Source organism: Tachypleus tridentatus, chromosome 10, assembly GCF_004210375.1.
Source record: "Tachypleus tridentatus isolate NWPU-2018 chromosome 10, ASM421037v1, whole genome shotgun sequence".
Taxonomy (NCBI): Eukaryota; Metazoa; Arthropoda; class Merostomata; order Xiphosura; family Limulidae; genus Tachypleus; species Tachypleus tridentatus.
This window is the reverse complement of record NC_134834.1, coordinates 179,743,520-179,763,961: the sequence shown is the minus strand read 5'-3', so window position 1 is coordinate 179,763,961 and position 20,442 is coordinate 179,743,520. Positions and strand designations below refer to the sequence as shown.

The following is a 20,442-nucleotide window of genomic DNA, read 5'->3' as shown; positions in this document are numbered from 1 at the left end:
CATAGATAATTTTTATTTTGTAATTAGATTCACCATTCTAGTATAGTTACTTTTAAGGAGAATAATGTGTCGTAGTGGTAGATACTTGAAATTCACTCAAAATATAAAGTTTATAATTTAGCTGTTTTAAAATGTTTCTAAAAAACAGACAACCTGAGCTTTTTGAGCATGTACCTATGCCTACTTTTACAAGAGGTCCAACTGACATCAATGGCAATAACAATGACAACATAAACAACCCATCCAAAACTTTTATTATTGTATTAAAATCGCCTAAAAATCCTTTAGAAGATAGAGAAAATACATAATCAACTTGTAAATGATTTAAAATATTATTTACAAATTGCATGATTACCTCATTCAAATGATGGATTTAATTTTTTAAAAACAACAAACCCTTTTATAAATTCTCAATTTTATTATCCCACCTTTAGACTGTAGAATGTGTTATAATTATTGCAAGATTAATCACAAATATCTTAAGCTGGCAATTTTATGAACAATACCACAAATAAAAGAAAAACTTAAACCATACACTTCTCCCTTTCAGAAAACCTATAGTGAAAAAATACCATAACCATAAAAATGTATTAAATTAATAAACACAGTCATTGGTCCTGGTCCTATCATAAAAAAATAACGCTTTTAGATCCTAAGTTCAGAATTTGAAAGTAATAGTATAAAGTAATAACTAAAATTGTAACAAAAAGGTCAACTACTTAGCAAAAAATTTATTTTTTTTCCATAATCACATACTACAAATTAAGATTTTAAAGTTTATATCAAATTTGTTGGACTGGTTTCAATAATAAAATAAGGTAAGTTCTTTGTTAGGTGCAATCATATTAACAAAAAAAAATTAAAGCAACAAAAATATACATACTTTTAAATGTCTGGAACAACAAAATTTGCATTATAGGTACATGTACTCAAGTTCATTGATCTTTTAGGTATCAAATCTTGAAAAGCCTGTCTTTATTAGAGCATTTTCAGAAAATCTTAGGATCTAAAAATATATGATAAAATTTAAAGCATTCAAAATTTAGAATATAAGGTAAATTACTCTTACAATCTTTCAGTTACATACTTATAAAACTGTACATTTGGAAATTTTAGATCATCAGAATATTGTTGAAATAATCTCACTATAAAATATAGCTTTAAGTATTTGCATTGGCTTTTGAAAGTATTGCATTTAAAAATAGGCCGAAATATCCTCAGACTTCCTGTATGTGTTAAACTTTAAATTAAGTGATATCATTGAAAAAGCAACAAATTGTTATAAGTCACTTATGGAACTGGATTAGCTTGAATTCACCTTTCCCTAGTTTCTATCACAGGATAAACTAAACTCAAATATAGGAAACATGTACCTTTTCTGTGCTTATTTTTCAATGAATAATGGAGCCAAACGGAAAGAAAGTCCTTTGAAATACAAAATGCTTTTACTGTCTTAACATTATGGTTTGCATTGAATAACAAAAAAAATTTATGCATTCACATATTAATCGATAATTTAAATGAAGAATTGAGTTTTATTTTGAAACTAATCTAAAAACCATGGCTTCAAATATAAATAGCCTTAAAGGTTTAAAATAAAGATGACCAAAAGATTTTGATTTTTGCTTACAAGTATTCATGTATACGTTCATTCTCAACTTGTACTATTCCTTCTTTAAATACAACACAGTTCACAACATAGCTCAGTTTCTCTGAGAAGTTTTTGTATAACCTAATATTCGAATAAAATACAATTGGCACCACATAGCTGCGAATATTTAGTACTATATATTGGCACACGTTACGTAAGATGTTTGTGCAAATTTGAGTTTTAAAACTCAACAATATGTACTTATTCCACAATATTCCTTTAGATTTTTAAACTGAAACTGTGTTTAGATGTCGCACACCAAGTGATTAGAATAAATTTACTGAATATCTTAAAGTAAGTGACAATTTCATATCAGTGAATAATCTGCCAGATCATAAGATGCTGAAAAATTAACACAAAATAATAAGTATTTTGATCTGTTGAATAATAATGCACAGAAAGCAAAAGTTAACGCATTCATCTCTGTCACAAGTTGGATATTCAACTAAGATACCCAATGTGTCAGGAATTCAACCACTTACACTGTGTTAAGTCAACATAAAAAGTATTGTGTGAAATACATATTAGTGACACTGCTTAGTAAAAAAATAAGAAAACCATTTTACTCTTATAAGAGAAGGGATTTCAAGTTTTGGACTAAGACAAAAAAAAGTACAAATCACAGGAAAGCAAAAGTGTCAACTAGATGTCACTTAAAGTGACATAAGAGACGCTTGTCTGTGTTATAAAGATGATATAATTTTCTAGTTGTTTGAGCAGGTCAAACAACAAGAAACTATCTAACAAATAAGATAAAAATAAAAGGAATTATTTTCCAGTTATGTCTTATTAGAAATCAATTTAATGTCATTGAGATCAACTTAAATATCACTAATAATAGCCTAATGCTAGATAAAGGACACACATCACAAAATTCCCAAGCAAAGTTTCTGTTCTCCAGACAGGTTCCACAGAAGATTAGTAATTCTCACTAACCAGACTGGATAGAGAAATATTTGGGAGAATCAGGATAAGGAGAATCATCATGCAGCTTATTAATGCAGACTTTTAACCCATTTAGTGGCAGGGTATGAGGAAGCCTACATGATACTTTTGACAAACATCTCGCAGGTCTAAAGTAAAAAAATACACATGCATTACAATGTATTAAGTGTAGTAAACCTCATTCCATTTTACACCAAACTAAACAATCTGCTTTTGGAACCTTGGCTTGATTCATATTTTAGCCCTGATTATCACCATCATAGCACTTTCTCAAACCAGATATTGATAAGAGAGAACTCTAACCCAGAACCAGGGAAAACAGAGAATTTGTTATATTAGATGTGCAGCATATACTAGAAATAGTGTTACACGTGTCATATCTTTAGCCTGTGATTTGAAAATCAATAGTATTTAAACTTAATTAATCTCCCAGGATGAATAAAGTTTCCTTTGTTCATGTTTACTATATTAACATTTATTTTGAACCCTGGATTTCAATAGCTTACACAAAATTTAACATTTTCAGGCAGCTAAATTTTAGGTTCACCAGGCCTTATATTGCCCCCACCCAAAAAAACAAAAACAAAGTAAAGCAAATAATTCCCTGCTTCTCCATAAACATATTTGATATTCAGGATAAAATTAAAGAAAAACTAATGGTAAACACTCTTATCTAAAAACGAAAGTAATTAGATTAAATGTTTAAAATATTCTGGCAGATCAACAACATTTGAAATTATAAAACTGAAATTTATCGAGTTTATTTCACTGGCAGATTTTTGTTAAAGAACTTTTTGCCGCAGTGTCAAGATAAGGCAGCCCTATCATCAAGCCACTCTGCTAGTAAACATTTTGTAAATGTTATCTTTACATCAAGTTAGTGATCACCTCGAAGCAGCTCCACTAGCAAGTGAAAACTTGATGCATCACCACCACTACGCTGTTTACTGTCTAACGACTCCTTGCTAAATTGACATGCTCGTTCCAGTTCAGGGACTCGTAGGAGTAACTCTCCAAATTTACTGGGCAAATTAGGGTAATGACTATACGTATAGGCTTGGAGAGCTTCAAGCACTTGTTTCTGGCAGTTTCGTACCTTATCAGGGTCCTTTAAGCCACTGACATCTACAGATAAACAAAGAAGTACACTATTTTATCAATAAACAATTAACAAACTATTACATATTATTTAAATAGAAGTCTATGAAATATATTTTCATGAGTAAAAATAAAATCAGTGAAGTTTGTGTTAAAATGTCATTTTTATTGCAGAAATTAATTTCTCAAAAATGCTTTGATGTTTTCAAAGAGTACTATCTCAAGCAACTTAGCTACTGTCATAAATTTATGGTACATTACAAGAGATACCTGTTTTGAAAATAAAACTTAGGATGTGAAAGTTTTTGCCTTTCTTCAACTAGAATAAAATATTTAATTTGCAAAATGTTTCTAACCTTTTGTGTTGCAATATTTCTTGCTGCAATAATTGTCAAGAGCATATTCTTACTTGTAATAAAAGTGCCCCTCATTTTTAAGCATGGCAAACTCAAGTCAAATTGATTTATCTTGAGAGTAATTGGATAAGTTTGATAAATAACATGAAATTCAACAAGGTAAATTTTATAGAATAGTTCTAAATTTTCCTTAATAAATGATTTGGTGAGAATGAAATAAAGAGCCTGCTTTGGCAGAATATTAAAAAAATGAAGAACCTGTATTATATAACATAAAAACAACGTGTTTTCTTGCTTAGGTGCTGGACCGTCACTTCTACTGAATTGTAAATGGTCTTTTTTTTTAACTGTATCAGTTGAGATCATATACAGTATTGTTTAAATCTAACATTCTTTGTTTAACAGGATTTACCCAGAATGACTAGTGCTAATCACATGACTGGTGTAGTTGGAATACTACGATTATACAGGCTTCTAATTTTAAGAGACCTGATGAACAATGTCATGTTTCAAAACATAACAGATCTGATAGTAACGTCTCACGACAAGTATATTATAATGTTGCTTCTTCAGCTTGAATAGGATGATAGTCTAAGACAAAAATATTCAGATTATATTACTGAAAATAATAATTATGGAATAACAAGAATTGTTATCATTAGTTACATTTTTAAAGTGTTTGGAGACTTACTTAGGCAGAGAAAATGCTATATAAATCTGTCTCTTAAATGGTTTATGAATGTTGGAAACCTTGAAAAAATGACAGTTCAATGATTTTGTTTGAATTTCGTGCAAAATTACCCTGAGGGCTATCTACACTAGCCATCTCTAATTTAGCAGTGTAGGACTAGAGGGAAGGCAACTAGTCATCACCACCCACTGCCATGCTGGACCGACAGTTCAACGGACCATAATACAAATGAGATACAGTTTTACCATCATGCACCAACAAAGAAAACAGTAATGCTCATGTATTTTCCTGTTATCTTATAAAAAGTGTTCTTGTAACCAGGATAGAGATATTTCTCATAAAAAGAATGTAAGAAATAGATAATTAATAGACATTTAAGAAAGACAAAAATAAGGTAGTCTTTAAATACGAGAACAGTAACATGTACTAAGAGTATAATTTAAATCAATATCAAAGAAGTACCTAAGTTAATCTTTTAAATATGAGATGCAAAGCCTATACAACCATTATTATCTGCTGGGAATTGAAGTACTCTACTGACATGAAGCACTGAGGTAATAGTTGTAGCAAACTTCTCAACAAATTGTAGTTCACATTTTCTAGACAGGAAATATTAAGTTATCTTGGATTGAAAGCACACAGATATTAAAGAATATCATGCTCAACTTTCATTGCTTTCATCTGTTGTCACAGATGTGCTACAGTTAGTAAAATCTCACTAGCAGGTTTGAAGCAACAAGTTATTTTAGACCTAGCTGGTCTACTTTAAGAGACTGTATGTGGAGAAGAAAGTGTTAATAGCTATAAAATATTTTACAAAATAGGTTGAATTTCTAATGGTTAGAACCTGTCTGATGCATTGACCTTAAAACTTAGTTTCTTGACATGGAGTTCTACACAAAAATAACTAATTAGCAGCTAGCTGTTACTAGTTATACTGGTTAATATTGAAATTTATAAGTTGACATTATACCGTTCACACAATAAGAGATATCAAATAGTTAGTAAAATAATGAAGTAGATAAATAATAACAAGTCATAGAAATATAATTTGAATGAAATAATGAAAAATGTTTTCTTTGTTTACTTCCTGCTGAATCACAAAGCTACACAATGAGCTAACTGTGCTTTGCACATCACAGGTACTGAAACTAAATTTTTAGCACTTGGTAGAGTGCATAGAATTGGGAACATAATCTGAATAAATGTCTGCCTTACTTCTTAATGGTATAAAGAGAAAGAGAACAGTTATGTATTTCTAAGTGACAAGTTCTGTGTTTTATTTTATAAATAAGACAGAATGCTCTGTGCCTTACAAATGGTCTCACCCCTTAACAGAAGTATCACATTTTGATGAAATACAAGTTCTATATAACAATTTGTTTAATAAACTTGTTTTTATCCAAAACTATAATGATTAAACTCAACACTGTTATGTGTGAAGGAAACTGAATGTCAACAAAACCTACAAAAAATATGTAAACTTAAATTTGCTGGCTGCAAAATTATTCATCCCTTTAAGTCAATACTTGGAGGAAGTACCTTTGGCAGCAAGTACTCCTGCAAATCTTTCTGGATAGGTTTCTTTTTACCTAATCTTCCTGATAAAATTGCTCCAATTCTGACAAGTTCACTGTGATCTCTGATAGACTGAAAATTTTCAGTTTTGCCATAAATTTTTAATAGGATCCAAATTAGGACTTTGACTGGGCCATTCCAAGACATTCAATTTCTTCTTCTTCTGAAGCCACTCCAGTGTGACTTTGGCCTTATACCTGAGGTCACTTTCCTGCTGAAATGTAAACCTTCAACTCAGATTTAAGTTCTTCACTGACTCAAACAGGTTTTCCTCTGTAATTCAACTGTACTTTGCACCATCTCTCATCCTCTTAACCCTGAAAAGCTTCCTAATCCCTGCTGATGACAAGGATCCATATAACATGATGCTACCACCACCATGCTTGACAGCTGGGATGGTGTTGACTGGGTGATGTGCTGTGTTAATTGGGCTTAATGCTCTGAATTTAGATCAAAATGCTCAATTTTTTGTCTCATCTGGCCACAAAAACCTTCTGCCACATGTCTGAAGTACCATTAACATGCTTTGTTGCAAACTCCATATAAGATATAAAATAATTCTTTTCTAGTAATGACTTCTTTTTTGCCACTCAACCATACAGGCTAGCTTTTGGTATGGACTAGGATATTGTTGATTTATAAACACTAATTCCTTTATTTTACATAGAAATTTGCAAGTCTTTTAAAGTCATTATTGGCTTCACAATTATATACCTAACCAATTTCCTACTTACCCAGTTACTTAGTTTAAAAGGGTGACCTGATCTGGTTAGTGAGTGGGTGGTATGAACCACATTCCAATTTTTAATGATGGATTTCATCATACTCAAACAGATAATCAGCAGCTTTGAAATTTTCTTGTAATGTTCTTCTGACCTGTACTTCTCTACCACTTTATCCTTGATTTGTTTGGAAAGTTCCTTTGCTTTCACACCTGGTTTGTCATTATTATGCAATTTGGGGCTTGAATAGATGCATTTATTCTGAGATCAAACTAAACCACAATAATTACACATAGAAAAAGACCATTACACTAATCTTGTGACTTTTAAAACTAAGCTTTGTACCTGAAATGATTTAGGGTTACCATTGCAAAGTGGTTGAATATTTATGCAAATGAGAATATTCTAATTTTCATAGGAAATCTAACTTAGTTGCATAATATCAATGTTTTTTTTAGCTTTCTCAATTTGGAGTAAGTGACATAGGTTCTAAATATAAAATCCCATTTGAAAGTTTCATAATTGCAAGCTCAAATGGTAACAAAATGTGGAAATTTTGCACTGGAAATTTTGTTAATACTTTTACAAGACACTATACCTATTATAATGATGATACTACATTTTATAAATGTTGTTAGAAGGTTTGAAAACAAAAACATTTCTTACCTGAGGTTAACAATATGATGACTTTTAGACAAACAAACTCATGCTTATCTAGTTGAAGTCTGCGAAAATGTTCTATTAAACTTAACATGCGCTCTATCACGTGACAGATACCAGATTGCTGTGCTTGTTGTAAGTTGACAGATTTGTCACGAGAGATGCATACTTGATTAGATGTAAACATGGATCGGTAGCAGCAACTTAGTAACAATATTTCACACCAGGAGTTGATAAGAAGAGCAATCTGATCATCCTTCTATAATAAACACAAATATTGATACATATTTCTTTCTTGTTCCAACAGAAAAATTATATTGTTGTTGTTTAGAATTAAGCACAAAGCTACTCAATGGGCTATCTGTGCTCTGCTCACCATGGGTATCAAAACCCAGTTTTTAGTGTTGTAAATCCACAGACATACCACTGAGTCACTGGGTATCCAAAAAATTATATATAATAAATAAAATAATAAAATGCCTAAATTCTTTTTAACATTTGATTTAACTTAAAATATCTGCCATTCTACAGATGAAAAGGCTTCTTACAAAAAAATATATAGATACAGTTTTATTTTAATATGGTAAACTAACATTCATGTCGTTTGTCATAAACCTCTCACTGGAACATCAGCAAGTCTGAAGACATATAAAACGTAAAACTCAGTTTTTATAACCATGATGAGCAAAACAAAAATACTCCATTGTGTACCTTTGTGTTTAACAACAAACAAACACCATGTTATAAAAATATTTATTTAATAGTAATTTGTTTTATTTCAAATTTAGCAAATATGACAGATTGTAAATTCAGTAAAGCTAAATTCAAGTGACTTTCAGTCACACCAGGACCACTGTAGACACTGACTATAACACAGTTACATTTATAACCAACCTAAAAATATTAAAATGTTACCAATTTATTCATTGACTTTAAAAATTATACAGTAAAATTGTTTAAACTAAACTGAAAATTTTATTATTACTGGATATAAAGACTTTAATGGTATTGACAATCTAGCTTTTGCACACATTAATTGCTTACTTGGACATCTTTAAAAAGAGGCAAACTTTTACACCACTTTACTATCTTATAAAGCCTATCATCAGCAACCCTACAGAGCTTTGTAAGGAAGTCACCATGTGTAGATTTGTGTTCCAAATGATCTGGGATTTTGGTACTTTCTTTTCCTGAATAGTGCCAGAGATGTTCTACTGACATAATGTCATGAATCAGCTGTGGAATAAATGGAGAAGAACTGTTTGACGTTGAACTGTAATAACCACCTGTAAAACAATATGGTGTGATCAAATTAAATATAAAATGCAACAATTATATACAAATTACGATAATCTAACAAACAACAGTTGCAATGAATGTTTTAATCAGTATTTAAATAGCACATGCATGTCCAAAATCTGCACTTTTAAAGCCTTTTATCGGAGGTGAAAAAACATATGAAATTTAAACTCAAAGACCTAGAGACAAAACCCTATAAAATATATGACAGTTTGCTTGAACAGAAACCTGAATAATATATATTTGTATTTGAAGTTATTGTTGGACATGATATGCTGCAGGGTTATGCAAGAAGCATTATCTGTTATGAAAAAAAATAGCATAATATATAATTACTGTTCGTTTCTCTTTATGTGAATATATTATGATTTAAAAAAAAATAATAATATATGGAAACCTTTCTGTAAAGTAATAATAATAAATTAGGAGAACTTGCACACATTAATATGCTTCATTTGTAATATCTTAGAATGCATATATCAGCTAATGTTGGTAAGTATTAGCACTTAAAGCAATTATTTACATACAATTTCTCTGTACTAAATAAACAGTTTCATATATTTTAAGCAATTAAATATAGAATTATTGCATTTCATCTGAACACTTAACTTGATATAAAAGCATAAATATGAAGTTATTCTAGTTTCATTGAAGATATGTATCACAGAGAAAAATGAATGTATACTTTAAACTGTAAATAATTAAGTATAATACCAGTTGGTAAAATCAATGCATGGTGAATTATATAGAACAGCTTATCCAATGTAAAGCAAAATAAAATGGTTAAAATATAAAGAAAATGACAAAAATTGGTTTGGTATCTTATAAAGGTGGGTGAGCAACTGTCAAATTGTAGTGAATGTTTTTATATAGAAAATGGAGGAAAGTTATGATTTGATCATAAAGTATAGTTCATATTGTATATCATAAAACAAAGTGTTTGGACCATGTAGAAGAAATAGCTTGCACACATAGCATATCAGTTCAACTATACACTTTGATTAATTGTAGTCCTAAGCACAAAAAGCAGTGGTTTAATCGTAGATAATTAGTTTCAAGCAATAAATTATAACAGGAACAATGTTAAAAACTGCACAGAGTGGACAGTCTGATGTACTACTGAGAAGAGTGAGCTGGCTTTGAACTGTATTGCATTAGATTGATATAGCACAAAGCAGTAAGGTCAATGTTTTACTTAGTAAATTCACTTCATATATTACAAAGTATAGCGTGCATTGAATAAACAGTCTTATCAAGTAAAATGAAAACAGTGACCATACTACGTCAAACTAGTGATTGTACAAAAGAGTCACATTGACACACTGTACTAAATGGACAATTTTATGAAGTGTAAAAATTAAAAGAGAAGTTTACATGTTTGGAAAATATGTTTGTTTGTTTTTCATAGTATAAAGTAGGAAGGAACTTGTTAACTTTAAAGATATTTTAGTTTAATTCAAATCATGTGATATATTGTGGCTAGAGAGCGTAAAACGACAGATTTTAACATTCGAGTGAGAAATCATTTTAACATATAATTTGCTTGAAATTGGAGATGTAAAAGTAATAAATCAGAAATATATTCTGTGGAAAGAAAAAAAAAAAAAAAAAAAGAAGAAGAAGATCATCTTGGAAGTCAAGATCACCACACCTTTTCTGTAGTTCTGGTATAACGTTTCTGATCTATGATGAAGTTCGTTAGTGTACATAACGTCCACAGCATTCTCAGGTCTTATTTGATTCCACGGGTCATTTACAGATTGACTGGGAAAAGGATATGAGCACTGATAGGTACTTCGACCCCCTCTAGTGCGGTCTTCCCGGATTGCTACAAGTGATGAATGATAACATTTTTTGGGTTAAGCATTCGTTATATATAAATTCAATTAAACAAAAGAACTTGGAAATAAAATGTCTGACACTAATGAAAGGTTGAACAGAGACTGAGTATTAATCAGAATGAAAGTAATATCAACAGAAAACATAAAAGATAACACGTACACACAAAAACAGTCAGAAGAGGCATTATTTTATGAAATAATGTATTTTTAAGAAGTTCCACTCAAACAGGTTCCTGAAGGCAAGAAGCTCTAATACTACAATTTGTTTGAGTGAAGCTTTAAACTTTTCAAAATTACAAATTTAGAGAGCGTGAGATATTTTATATATTGATTCTTAACACATGTAAGCGCGAGAATAAACCCAATTGCGCGACTCTGACGATCAATGGCTGAGTTTTAGTGGCTGTCATATTTTATGCTAAAGACATCATTACTGAATATATACCAAACACTTTTAGTTGAATTTTTACTTGGAATTTTCTTTTTAACAATGTGATGATTTTATATGTAGTTAACATAACCAGGATTGTAGGCTCTGAACATTTACATGAACATGCTTAATTTCACTATTTTTGATTAAAAAAACCAAAACCACTTCAACGACACATTCTTTTATCTCCTTCCATAATTACAATTATGGAAATGGCTTCCTGTTAGTTTAAAGATACCAGAGTTACCAAGTTTCACAATAAAATCAAGGCTCTCAAAATAAGTTGCTCTTAACCAATCAACGTTGGTCAATGCACTTTGTTAAAATGTTATAGTACTGTGAAAAGAATGTAAGAATTATATGTAAAGTACTATACTTGACTTGAGACACAATAATATACACATGCCTTCAGTGGCACAGCAGGATGTCTGCAAATTCCCACCTCTAGAAATCGGGTTTCAATACCAGTGATGGGCAGCGCATTATGTAGCTTTGTGCTTAATTCCAAACAAAAAGATACACATTATTTATTTTCTCAAAAACCTAATCTGACAAGCCTAGCAATCCCACTATATTCTGTGTGTGACCTTGAATGTTGAATAGTACAAATAATTGTCCTACCAGTACAGCTGGTGTGCAACTACAAAGATTAGTGGTCATTTTATATCTAATAAATAAACGTTGACGAAGTAGCAAATTAAACGATTATTCGGTTAACTTTTTCAGCTGTTAAATGTTGCTCCCTGCTAGTACAGCGGTATGTCTCTGGATTTATAATGCTAAAATCAGGCATTCGGTTCCCCTTAGTGGGCTCAACAGATGGCGCCCTGTGGCTTTGCTATAAGAAAACAAACACTGTTAAATGTTTTTATGAATGAGAGCATTTGCTTTGAAAATTGTATTTTTTAGCTCCTGTTGATCCTTGACCTGAAGGCAACAGTATTTTCTTTTTTGACGTTATATAAAGAAATAAACAGGAATGTAAATATATATATATATATAAAAGCTCTGTTCCAGAAAATATTTCTTCTTTACACTACAAACCCGGCATAGCCAGATAGTTAGGCCGCTCGACTCCTAATCTGAGAGTCCCTTGTTCAAATCCCTGTCATATCACACATGCTAGCCCTTTCAGCCCTATGGGCGTTATTATGTGACGGTCAATCCCATTATTCATTGGTAAAATAGTAATCTAAAAACTGGTGGTGGGTGGTGATGTCTAGCTACTTCTCTTTAGTCTTACACTACTAAATTAGGAAGAGTTATCGTAGATAACACTCGCGTAGCGTTGCTCAAAATTCAAAAAGAAAAGAAAACACAAAAAAAACAGTGTTTATTCTGTGACAAAACTTTAAACATAATTTTTTGATAAAGTGATACAAATTTTTGGCACAAAATTCCTGCTGAGAAAAATCCCTGAATTCTAACAATAAATAAATATATGATATATATTCAGTTTGTGTTATAATAACATTTCTATAATTAATCGAAGGGCCCAGCATGGCCAGGTAGGTTAAGGCATTAGACTCGTAATCCTAGGGTTGCGGTGTCGATTCTCCGTCACACCAAACATGCTCACCTTTTCAGCCATGGGGGCGTTATAATGTGACAGTCAATCCCACTATTCGTTGGTAAAAGAGTAGCTCAAAAGTTGGTGGTGATGACTAGCTCCTTCCATCTAATTTTACATTGCTAAATTAGGAACGGCTAGCGCAGATGGGCTTTATGTAGCTTTGCGCGAAATTCAAAACAAAAATCAAACAAAATTTATCAAAGATCAAGGTTTATAATAATCAAGAATATTTTGTTTAATAAATGTTAATTAGTTTGAAGTATTACCATGTTTAACTCCTTTAGTGGTTCAACGATAAGTCTGAAAGCTTATAACGCTAAAATCAAGTTTCGATACCTTTGCTGGGGTTAGCACAGATAGCTCATTATGTAGCTTTGTGCTCAATAACAATTTTATCAAGTTTAGAACTGTTACTTACTTGATGTGATCATTCTATTTGTATTTTATTAATAAATTCCATTAAAACATCATAACAAAGCTAGTTTTTATCATTGTTTTATTATACCTACCATCTGCGAAACTTGTGTCACATACACTTACTGTGTGTTTATACATATGTTTAGCGTAAAGCTATACAATTGGCTAACCGCAGAGAACTGAGTCACAGATATTTATCATAAATGAGAGTTTGTTTGTGTTTTAATTTTGCGTACAGCTATACGAGAGCTATCTGCTCTAGCCGTCCCTAATTTAACGCTGTAAGACTACAGGGAAGGGGGCTAGTCATCAACGCCCACCGCCAACTCTTGGGCTACTCTTTTACAAACGAATAATTGGATTGACCGTCACATTATAACGCCCCCACGGTAAAAGAGCGAGCATGTTTGGTGTGACGTTGATTCGAACCCGTGACCATCGGATTACAAATCGAGTGTCTTAACCACCTAACCATGCCGGCCCTTTTATCATAATAGAGTAGCAGACAAATCGAGTGTCTTAACCACCTAACCATGCCGGCCCTTTTGTCATAATAGAGTAGCAGAATTTAGCATTGTAAATCTTTAATAAACTTATCGCTGACGCACCGAAGGACTATACTCTTGCTTCTAATATTTCTATTGTAAAATACATGCTACAACCTCAGTTAAATATTAGATGGTATGTTGTATTCAGGACACCTTTAACAGGTTGTTTTCATTAGTACTGTCATTTTTTTACCATACGTTTTGTCGATATAACTTACAGGAAATGGATTTTGGCTTGATTTGAATTTCGCGCAAAGATACACGAGGGCTATCTGCATTATCCGTCCCTAATTCAGCAGTAAAAGATTAGAGGGAAGGCTGCTAATTATCCCCACTAACGAATTGTGGGATTAATCGTAGTATATAACGTACTCAGGGCTGAAAGGGCGTGCATGATTTGTGCGACGGGGATTTGAACTCGCGACCTGTAGATTGCCTTAACCCTGTTGAGCAACCTAACCACCTGGCTATGTCAAACCCCAGAAAATGAAAGTACCTCTTGGACCATCAAGGTACTCTAAGTCCTAATCTCTCGAAAAATTAGAAACTAAGCGTTAAACCGTCTTTTTTCTCAGAATATTTTCCAAATCTTATCACAGTTTAAAATATTATAGGGGAAGTGATAAGACAAACATCTCTGATTTATCTATTCTGTATTTTGAAGGCAATAGGACTAGAGAATGCAATTTTAAAGTTTTAAAATGTGTATTTTATATCATCTCAAAGCCATTAAGTCTATCTGCCGCTGTTCCACGTTTCGAACTACTTAAAAGATGGAAGGTAGCCGATAAACAACATCCTATCACCCATAGTAACAGATAAACTGTCACTTTTGTAACGCACCCCCAGGATAGTTCGTGTTAAGGTTTTACTTTTCTCAAGGATAATTGACCGAGAACAGCTCTGAAGGGAAAAATGGTCCCTTATTGTCCATATGTTAAGCAACTGAAATTGTTTTGAACATTTAAATTTCAATATTAGGTTTGTTTGTTTTGAATTTCGCCCAATGCTACACGAGGGCTATCTGCGCTTCAATATAAGGTAACCTTAGACCAAAATAGTTACGAATATCAAATACTCTTGTATTTATAGTTTAATCACGAAACAGGTACACATTTCACTGGTTTAATCTTATAGTCAAACAACTAACAAAAGTACCTTCCAGCTTCATTCCCATTTTTAAGCATTTGTTAAATCGACATGCTGGACATTTCTTCCTGGTATTTATTGCAACATGACAATTGACTCCTCTAAGACAAACATAGTTTTTTCTGTTCTGTACTGTTCTCTTGAAGAAGCCTTTGCAGCTTTCACAAGAAAAGATACCATAGTGAAATCCAGATATACGGTCTCCACAAATAGGGCAAGGTCCACTGAGAAGTTGTTGGCGTGATATACCACCTGAAGTTCCTGAATAACCCAGAGGGCATTGTGATATATCTTTTATTAAAAGCACTTGATGGTTATCATTGTTGCTATTTGCATACCATTGATGAGGTGGTCCAGCAACTTCACTGGTATTGGATTCATCTGAAGCATTAGATGCTAACGAGGCTCTCGAAACTATTATAAAATACAAAGTTAGATAATTAGAAATATAAAAAAATAATCATTTAACTGCGTGATTCATAATAACTGTTCACAAAAGTAATTATTTCTCAAGAATTTTGAATTTATTCAAATCTAATAATTCTCTACAGAATAAATATACTGAAAGTACTTAGCGTTATACATCAATACACAAGAAACCTAACAACTACAACTGAATCAACAGTGGATTATCTTCACTGTTAGTAACATTTTTGGTTGTAATGCAAATACCTTACGACATTCGGCCGTTTTAAGAACGGTAATGTCTTTCTTTCTGAATTGTACATTACGTGCATATGGGATAAATGGATAAGTCAAAGACTCGTAAAATTCAGGTGTAGCTGTCCATAACTTTTACATTTTGAATTATTTACCAAAGATAGAGCAGTTGAACGAATAACAGGGTTAACTGTTACTTTTGCACAATGCACCCACAGTCGAAAGTCAAAGCCTTTTCCCTGACATTACCTCTTAAACCTAGCACCCCTTATTCCACAAAACAACACGTAAACAATATGATTACGGCCAGATTAGAATATTATGTTGGTTTGAACAATGCGTACTAAATAACAATATGAAATAATCTTTATAATTGGAAAAATAATAAAATAATAATACTGAAAATATAACAGTGATAATCAATACCGCTATTTGGTTAAAAGTAGCATCGTATTAGGTAACGAATGCTGCTTATTCATTGCCATCCTGGTCAGGAAGGATAGTTATGCCTAAATCTGATTTGAAGAGGTCTTTTTAACCTGAATGTTTAGTAGATGTACTGCAAAAAATACTATTCAGTTTGAATATACCGAAGTGCTTTTTTAATTCATTATGTTTACCTATACGTGAACCTTGGGTATACTTATTATAATGCATGTATTTGCAATAATAAACATCTATTATGAAAACTGACCAAAAATATACGAAACGTCCATATAGACGTTTCTATATTATGACGATAATTTTCTGCGGCGTTAAAAAAATCAAGTAACAGGCCCCGGCATGGCCAGGTGGTTAAGGCACTCGACTCGAAATCTGAGAGTCGCGGGTTCGAATCCTCGTCACACCAAACATGCTAGCACTTTCAGACATGGGGTATTATAATGTGACGGTCAATCCCACTATTCGTTGGTAAAAGAGTAGCCCAAGAGTTGGTGGTGGGTGGTAATGACTAGCTGCCTTTCCTCATAGTCTTACTCTGCTAAATTAGGGATGGCTACCGCAGATAACCCTCGAGTAGCTTTGCGCGAAATTTAAAACAAAAAAAGAAAAAATTCAAGTAACGGAAAAACGCTAGATTACCAGGCTATCTCATGTATTGTTGGAACAGTTTCTACAATTAAATAATTATTTATGCCACATCTGATTATAATTTTTTTGTTATAGATCAAAACTCTGTTTAGTTGTCTACTTGATATATCTCCGACGTAAAAGGGTAGAACGCGATTTTTGTTTGTGTGCTTGTTATCATTTTTTTTTCATTTAAAGAAAAATATGACGTAACCATTGGGCCCTCAGATCCACAGTAATTTCGACTTGTAAAAGCCTATGCGAATAAAAAAAAATACCCTAGCTGCCTAGCACATTGATTACGACAACGGTAAATTTGTACCTAAATGAAACATAAGTTAGGCAGTTATAATTATTTTTAATTTTTAAATTATAAACTAAGCGTCATCAGAAACAAAAACCAAAATACTAAATATCGATGAAAAAGAAATGTTTTCAGCATTAACACTACAATTACAAGCAATATATCCAAGGAACTGTTAACTAATAAAGCATACAAACTGTAGCAGTGCATAAATTTATAATGTAATACTCCTATGCTACTTCTTGAGTGGAATAAAATTTTGGATTTCATACTAAGAAACTAAAGAAAGTTTTCAACATTAGAACCAAAACATCGTCCACAAACATGCTTGCCCTTTTAGGTTGGGCCCGGCGTAGCCAGGTGGTTTAGGGACTCGACTCGTAATGTGAGGGTCGCAGGTTCAAATCCACGTCATACCAAACATGCTCGCCCTTTCAGCCGTGGGGGCGTTATAAAGTGATGGTCAATCGCACTATTCGTTGGTAAAATAGTAGCCCAAGAGTTTGCGGTAGGTGGTGATGACTAGTTGCCTTCCCTCTAGTCTTACACTGCCAAATTAGGAACGGCTAGCGCAGATAGCCTTCATGTAGCTTTGTGCGAAATTTAAAAACAAACAAACCAATCGTCCACTCAGAAAGCAGAGCAGAAGTGGTGCATTGCAAATGCTTCTTTCAAGCCAGCATTAAGCACACTATCTATAATGGCAACAAAACAATACGGAAATGGTTTAAAATGGACAACAGTACCTATTGAATGTATGACACTTCTGCTTAAAAATATAGAAAATAACTTTATTTAACAATTTTAAAGATCAAGGAAGTTCGGACAAAATTTTAATTTGAGTTTGGTCATAATATAACGATCATTATATAATAATATTAAACTGATATTAATAAAATCACTATAATTGTTATGAAATTCATTATTTCTAATGACATTTAGCACTGCTTGATGTAATTTTTGATTAGGTTTTATTTGAAATTTTAAAAATATTCATAATTAGATTAAAAACTGTAAAAGTACGCTTTGGCCTTTACCTGTTGATGTGGTTTCCATATTGGAGTGATGAGGATATGACGAAGCTTCGGAAGTTCGGTTTGAAAACACATCTCTCTGAGTGCCACTCCCATCACTTAATGGATTATGAGGGTATTGAAAAGTATCCCGTTGATTAGAATGATGAAATGTCGGAGATGGAGAAACATCAAACGGAATGGGTCTGGAAAGCATAGCTTCTTTGCGTCGAGCTGAATTTGGACTTGATGAAAAACTGATACTTCCGTCTGGGTAATGATGTCTTCTGTGACTGGGACTTTGATTCGGTGAGTAGAATGGCTTTTCAATTTTTTTTTTATTGTCCTAAATGTTGGTAAACACATATATAGAATGTATAACTTGTATATTTTTGTTTTTTTTTTAATATTAAGAAGATGAAAAATTGTTACTGTATATGTGTACTAAAACATAAGGACTTGTGATTTTTGTATAGGTCTTATCATCTAGCAACAACAAAAAGTTCTATGTTCATTTCAACAACTAATATTATGAAGAAAATTGACGTTCATTTGAGAAACTTCTTCTGTATCTAACCTCTATAAAAGCCAATACGTGGCACGTCATGTCACGCTCGATTTATAGAAACAAGAGGAGTCATCAAAGGCAAAATGCAATTATTCAGCGTGAGTAATTCGATTACTGACTGCCCCTTACAGTTTTAGTGACAGAGGTAAAAGGAGGACCCGAGAGGTGTGTGTGTGTGCCGTGAAACCTTATATGTGTAGTGAGTGTTGGCACAATAAGACTAAAGTAAAAATGTAGTGTTGGATTACCTAGCCTAGAGCCAAGCGCATAAAATTTACATTAAAAGAAAAAAATATCGATTCAATTTTAAACATAAATCATTTCTATACATTTCATTTTATACTTTCAGTATGTAGACCAACAACATGATTAGGTTGTACTTTTCTTACTAGAAAACGTGACATAAAAGCCATTCTCGGAACATATTATTACCAAAACACATTGGGTTTTCTATATATTAGAAGTTTTAATCTAACTGATTTTAACCAATAATTATTCTATGAATACGCCACGAATTCATTTCATTAATGATATTAATTTTAATTGGCTCATAAAAAAATAACTTAACGACGCTTGACTACCTTGACTTTACTTTTCTACCTCTTTGTTGGTCAAACTTTATTTCGCAAAATCTATTTCTTTCAATTAGCTATGAAATGTGAGGTTAATGGGCTGGAGGTTGTAAGAATTGCCTCGCTACATTTGACGGAATATACGAGGATTTTATTATAATAATTAGTCCATTATTTATCACGACAGTGACAAACTGATATAATTCTGTGATTCAATAAAACCGTTTTTCGTTTGTTTTTCTATAGTAATAACATTTCATGTTCACATAAAATTCTGGAACTTAAAGCTCTATTAGCTATAAAAATCATCATAAAACTTATAAGACACTAATCATTCATCCCACCTGTTGTAGGATATTTCTCTGAGATTTGGCAAAAGTGTCAGTGATATCCTGAACTGGCTGGCAACTCAGCATTGGACTTTCTACGTTGGAATAGCCAGATGAGGAAAGGCCACTAACGTGCCTGCTTAAGAATGGACTTTGTCCAGGAGACTGGGATGACCTGGAACTGCAGTTACCGTTTAGACCTACATAAACTGGACTAGGGCTTTGACTGTAAGGCTCACCTGCATAATCAGTCACATTATAAGTTTGAAGAGAATTAGTATAACAGTGAGTTGGATTCGAGTTATTTTCTAAAGATTGAAATATAGATTAACCAATAATACTTCTGCTTATCAAGAATACTATATTTTATAGTAGAGATGAATATAATTAACTATCTTTGTTGTTGAAGTGATAGACTAGATGAAAGATGAATAATGGGCAGCACCCACTAGGATTTCTTGGGCTACTCTAATTGAATAGTGAAGTTTAACTAGTGAAGAGATAACTGGTGTAAATAGCTTGAGTGCTTCTCGGAAAAATGAATATATAAAACAATCACAAAAATATTTAATCATTACAAACAACAACAAGAAGAAAACATTACAAACGGTACAGATTTGACCAAAACATTTTAAGTGAGAAAAAATGAATTACGAAGAGAAAAACAAATAGTTAGATCTGATAAGAAAGAGAGAAAAAACAGCTGATAATCATTGAGCCACAGGTTGTAAAGAAACATAATGTGGAAATTTTTAACTATATGTTCATATTACCCTCAGAAACTAACCCAGGTATGATTTTTTGATAAGTGATTGGTTAGTTTTTAATATTTCTTTCTCTGGTATGTTTATCGTTGTCTAGACAAAAGTATTGTAAGCCTAGATTTCACTTCCACTGGGACTGACTAATGGTGTGTGGGAAATATGTACTCTGGAAAGTTTTAATGAAGCTTAAAATTGAGTACATT

At 32.3% G+C, this 20,442-nt stretch overlaps 1 protein-coding gene across 5 annotated transcripts in view; it reads right to left on the bottom strand.

The window, feature by feature from the left end:
- Positions 1 to 236: 236 nt before the first annotated feature.
- Positions 237 to 20,442, bottom strand: part of LOC143231043 (uncharacterized) — a 78,419-nt gene continuing 58,213 nt past the window's right edge. For 3 of the 5 annotated variants that reach the window (XM_076465539.1, XM_076465541.1, XM_076465540.1), the window contains exons 4-11: positions 19,491 to 19,714; positions 18,031 to 18,352; positions 14,968 to 15,372; positions 10,652 to 10,828; positions 8,746 to 8,987; positions 7,708 to 7,960; positions 3,485 to 3,721; positions 237 to 2,724 (exon numbers count right to left, since the gene is read on the bottom strand). In XM_076465539.1, coding sequence (XP_076321654.1) covers positions 2,669 to 2,724; positions 3,485 to 3,721; positions 7,708 to 7,960; positions 8,746 to 8,987; positions 10,652 to 10,828; positions 14,968 to 15,372; positions 18,031 to 18,352; positions 19,491 to 19,714 — 1,916 coding nt within the window. In that variant the 3' untranslated portion in view covers positions 237 to 2,668. Of the gene's footprint in view, positions 3,722 to 7,707; positions 7,961 to 8,745; positions 8,988 to 10,651; positions 10,829 to 14,967; positions 15,373 to 18,030; positions 18,353 to 19,490; positions 19,715 to 20,442 lie in introns of all 5 variants that reach the window. The other 2 variants (XM_076465543.1, XM_076465544.1) reach the window with 2 other exon arrangements.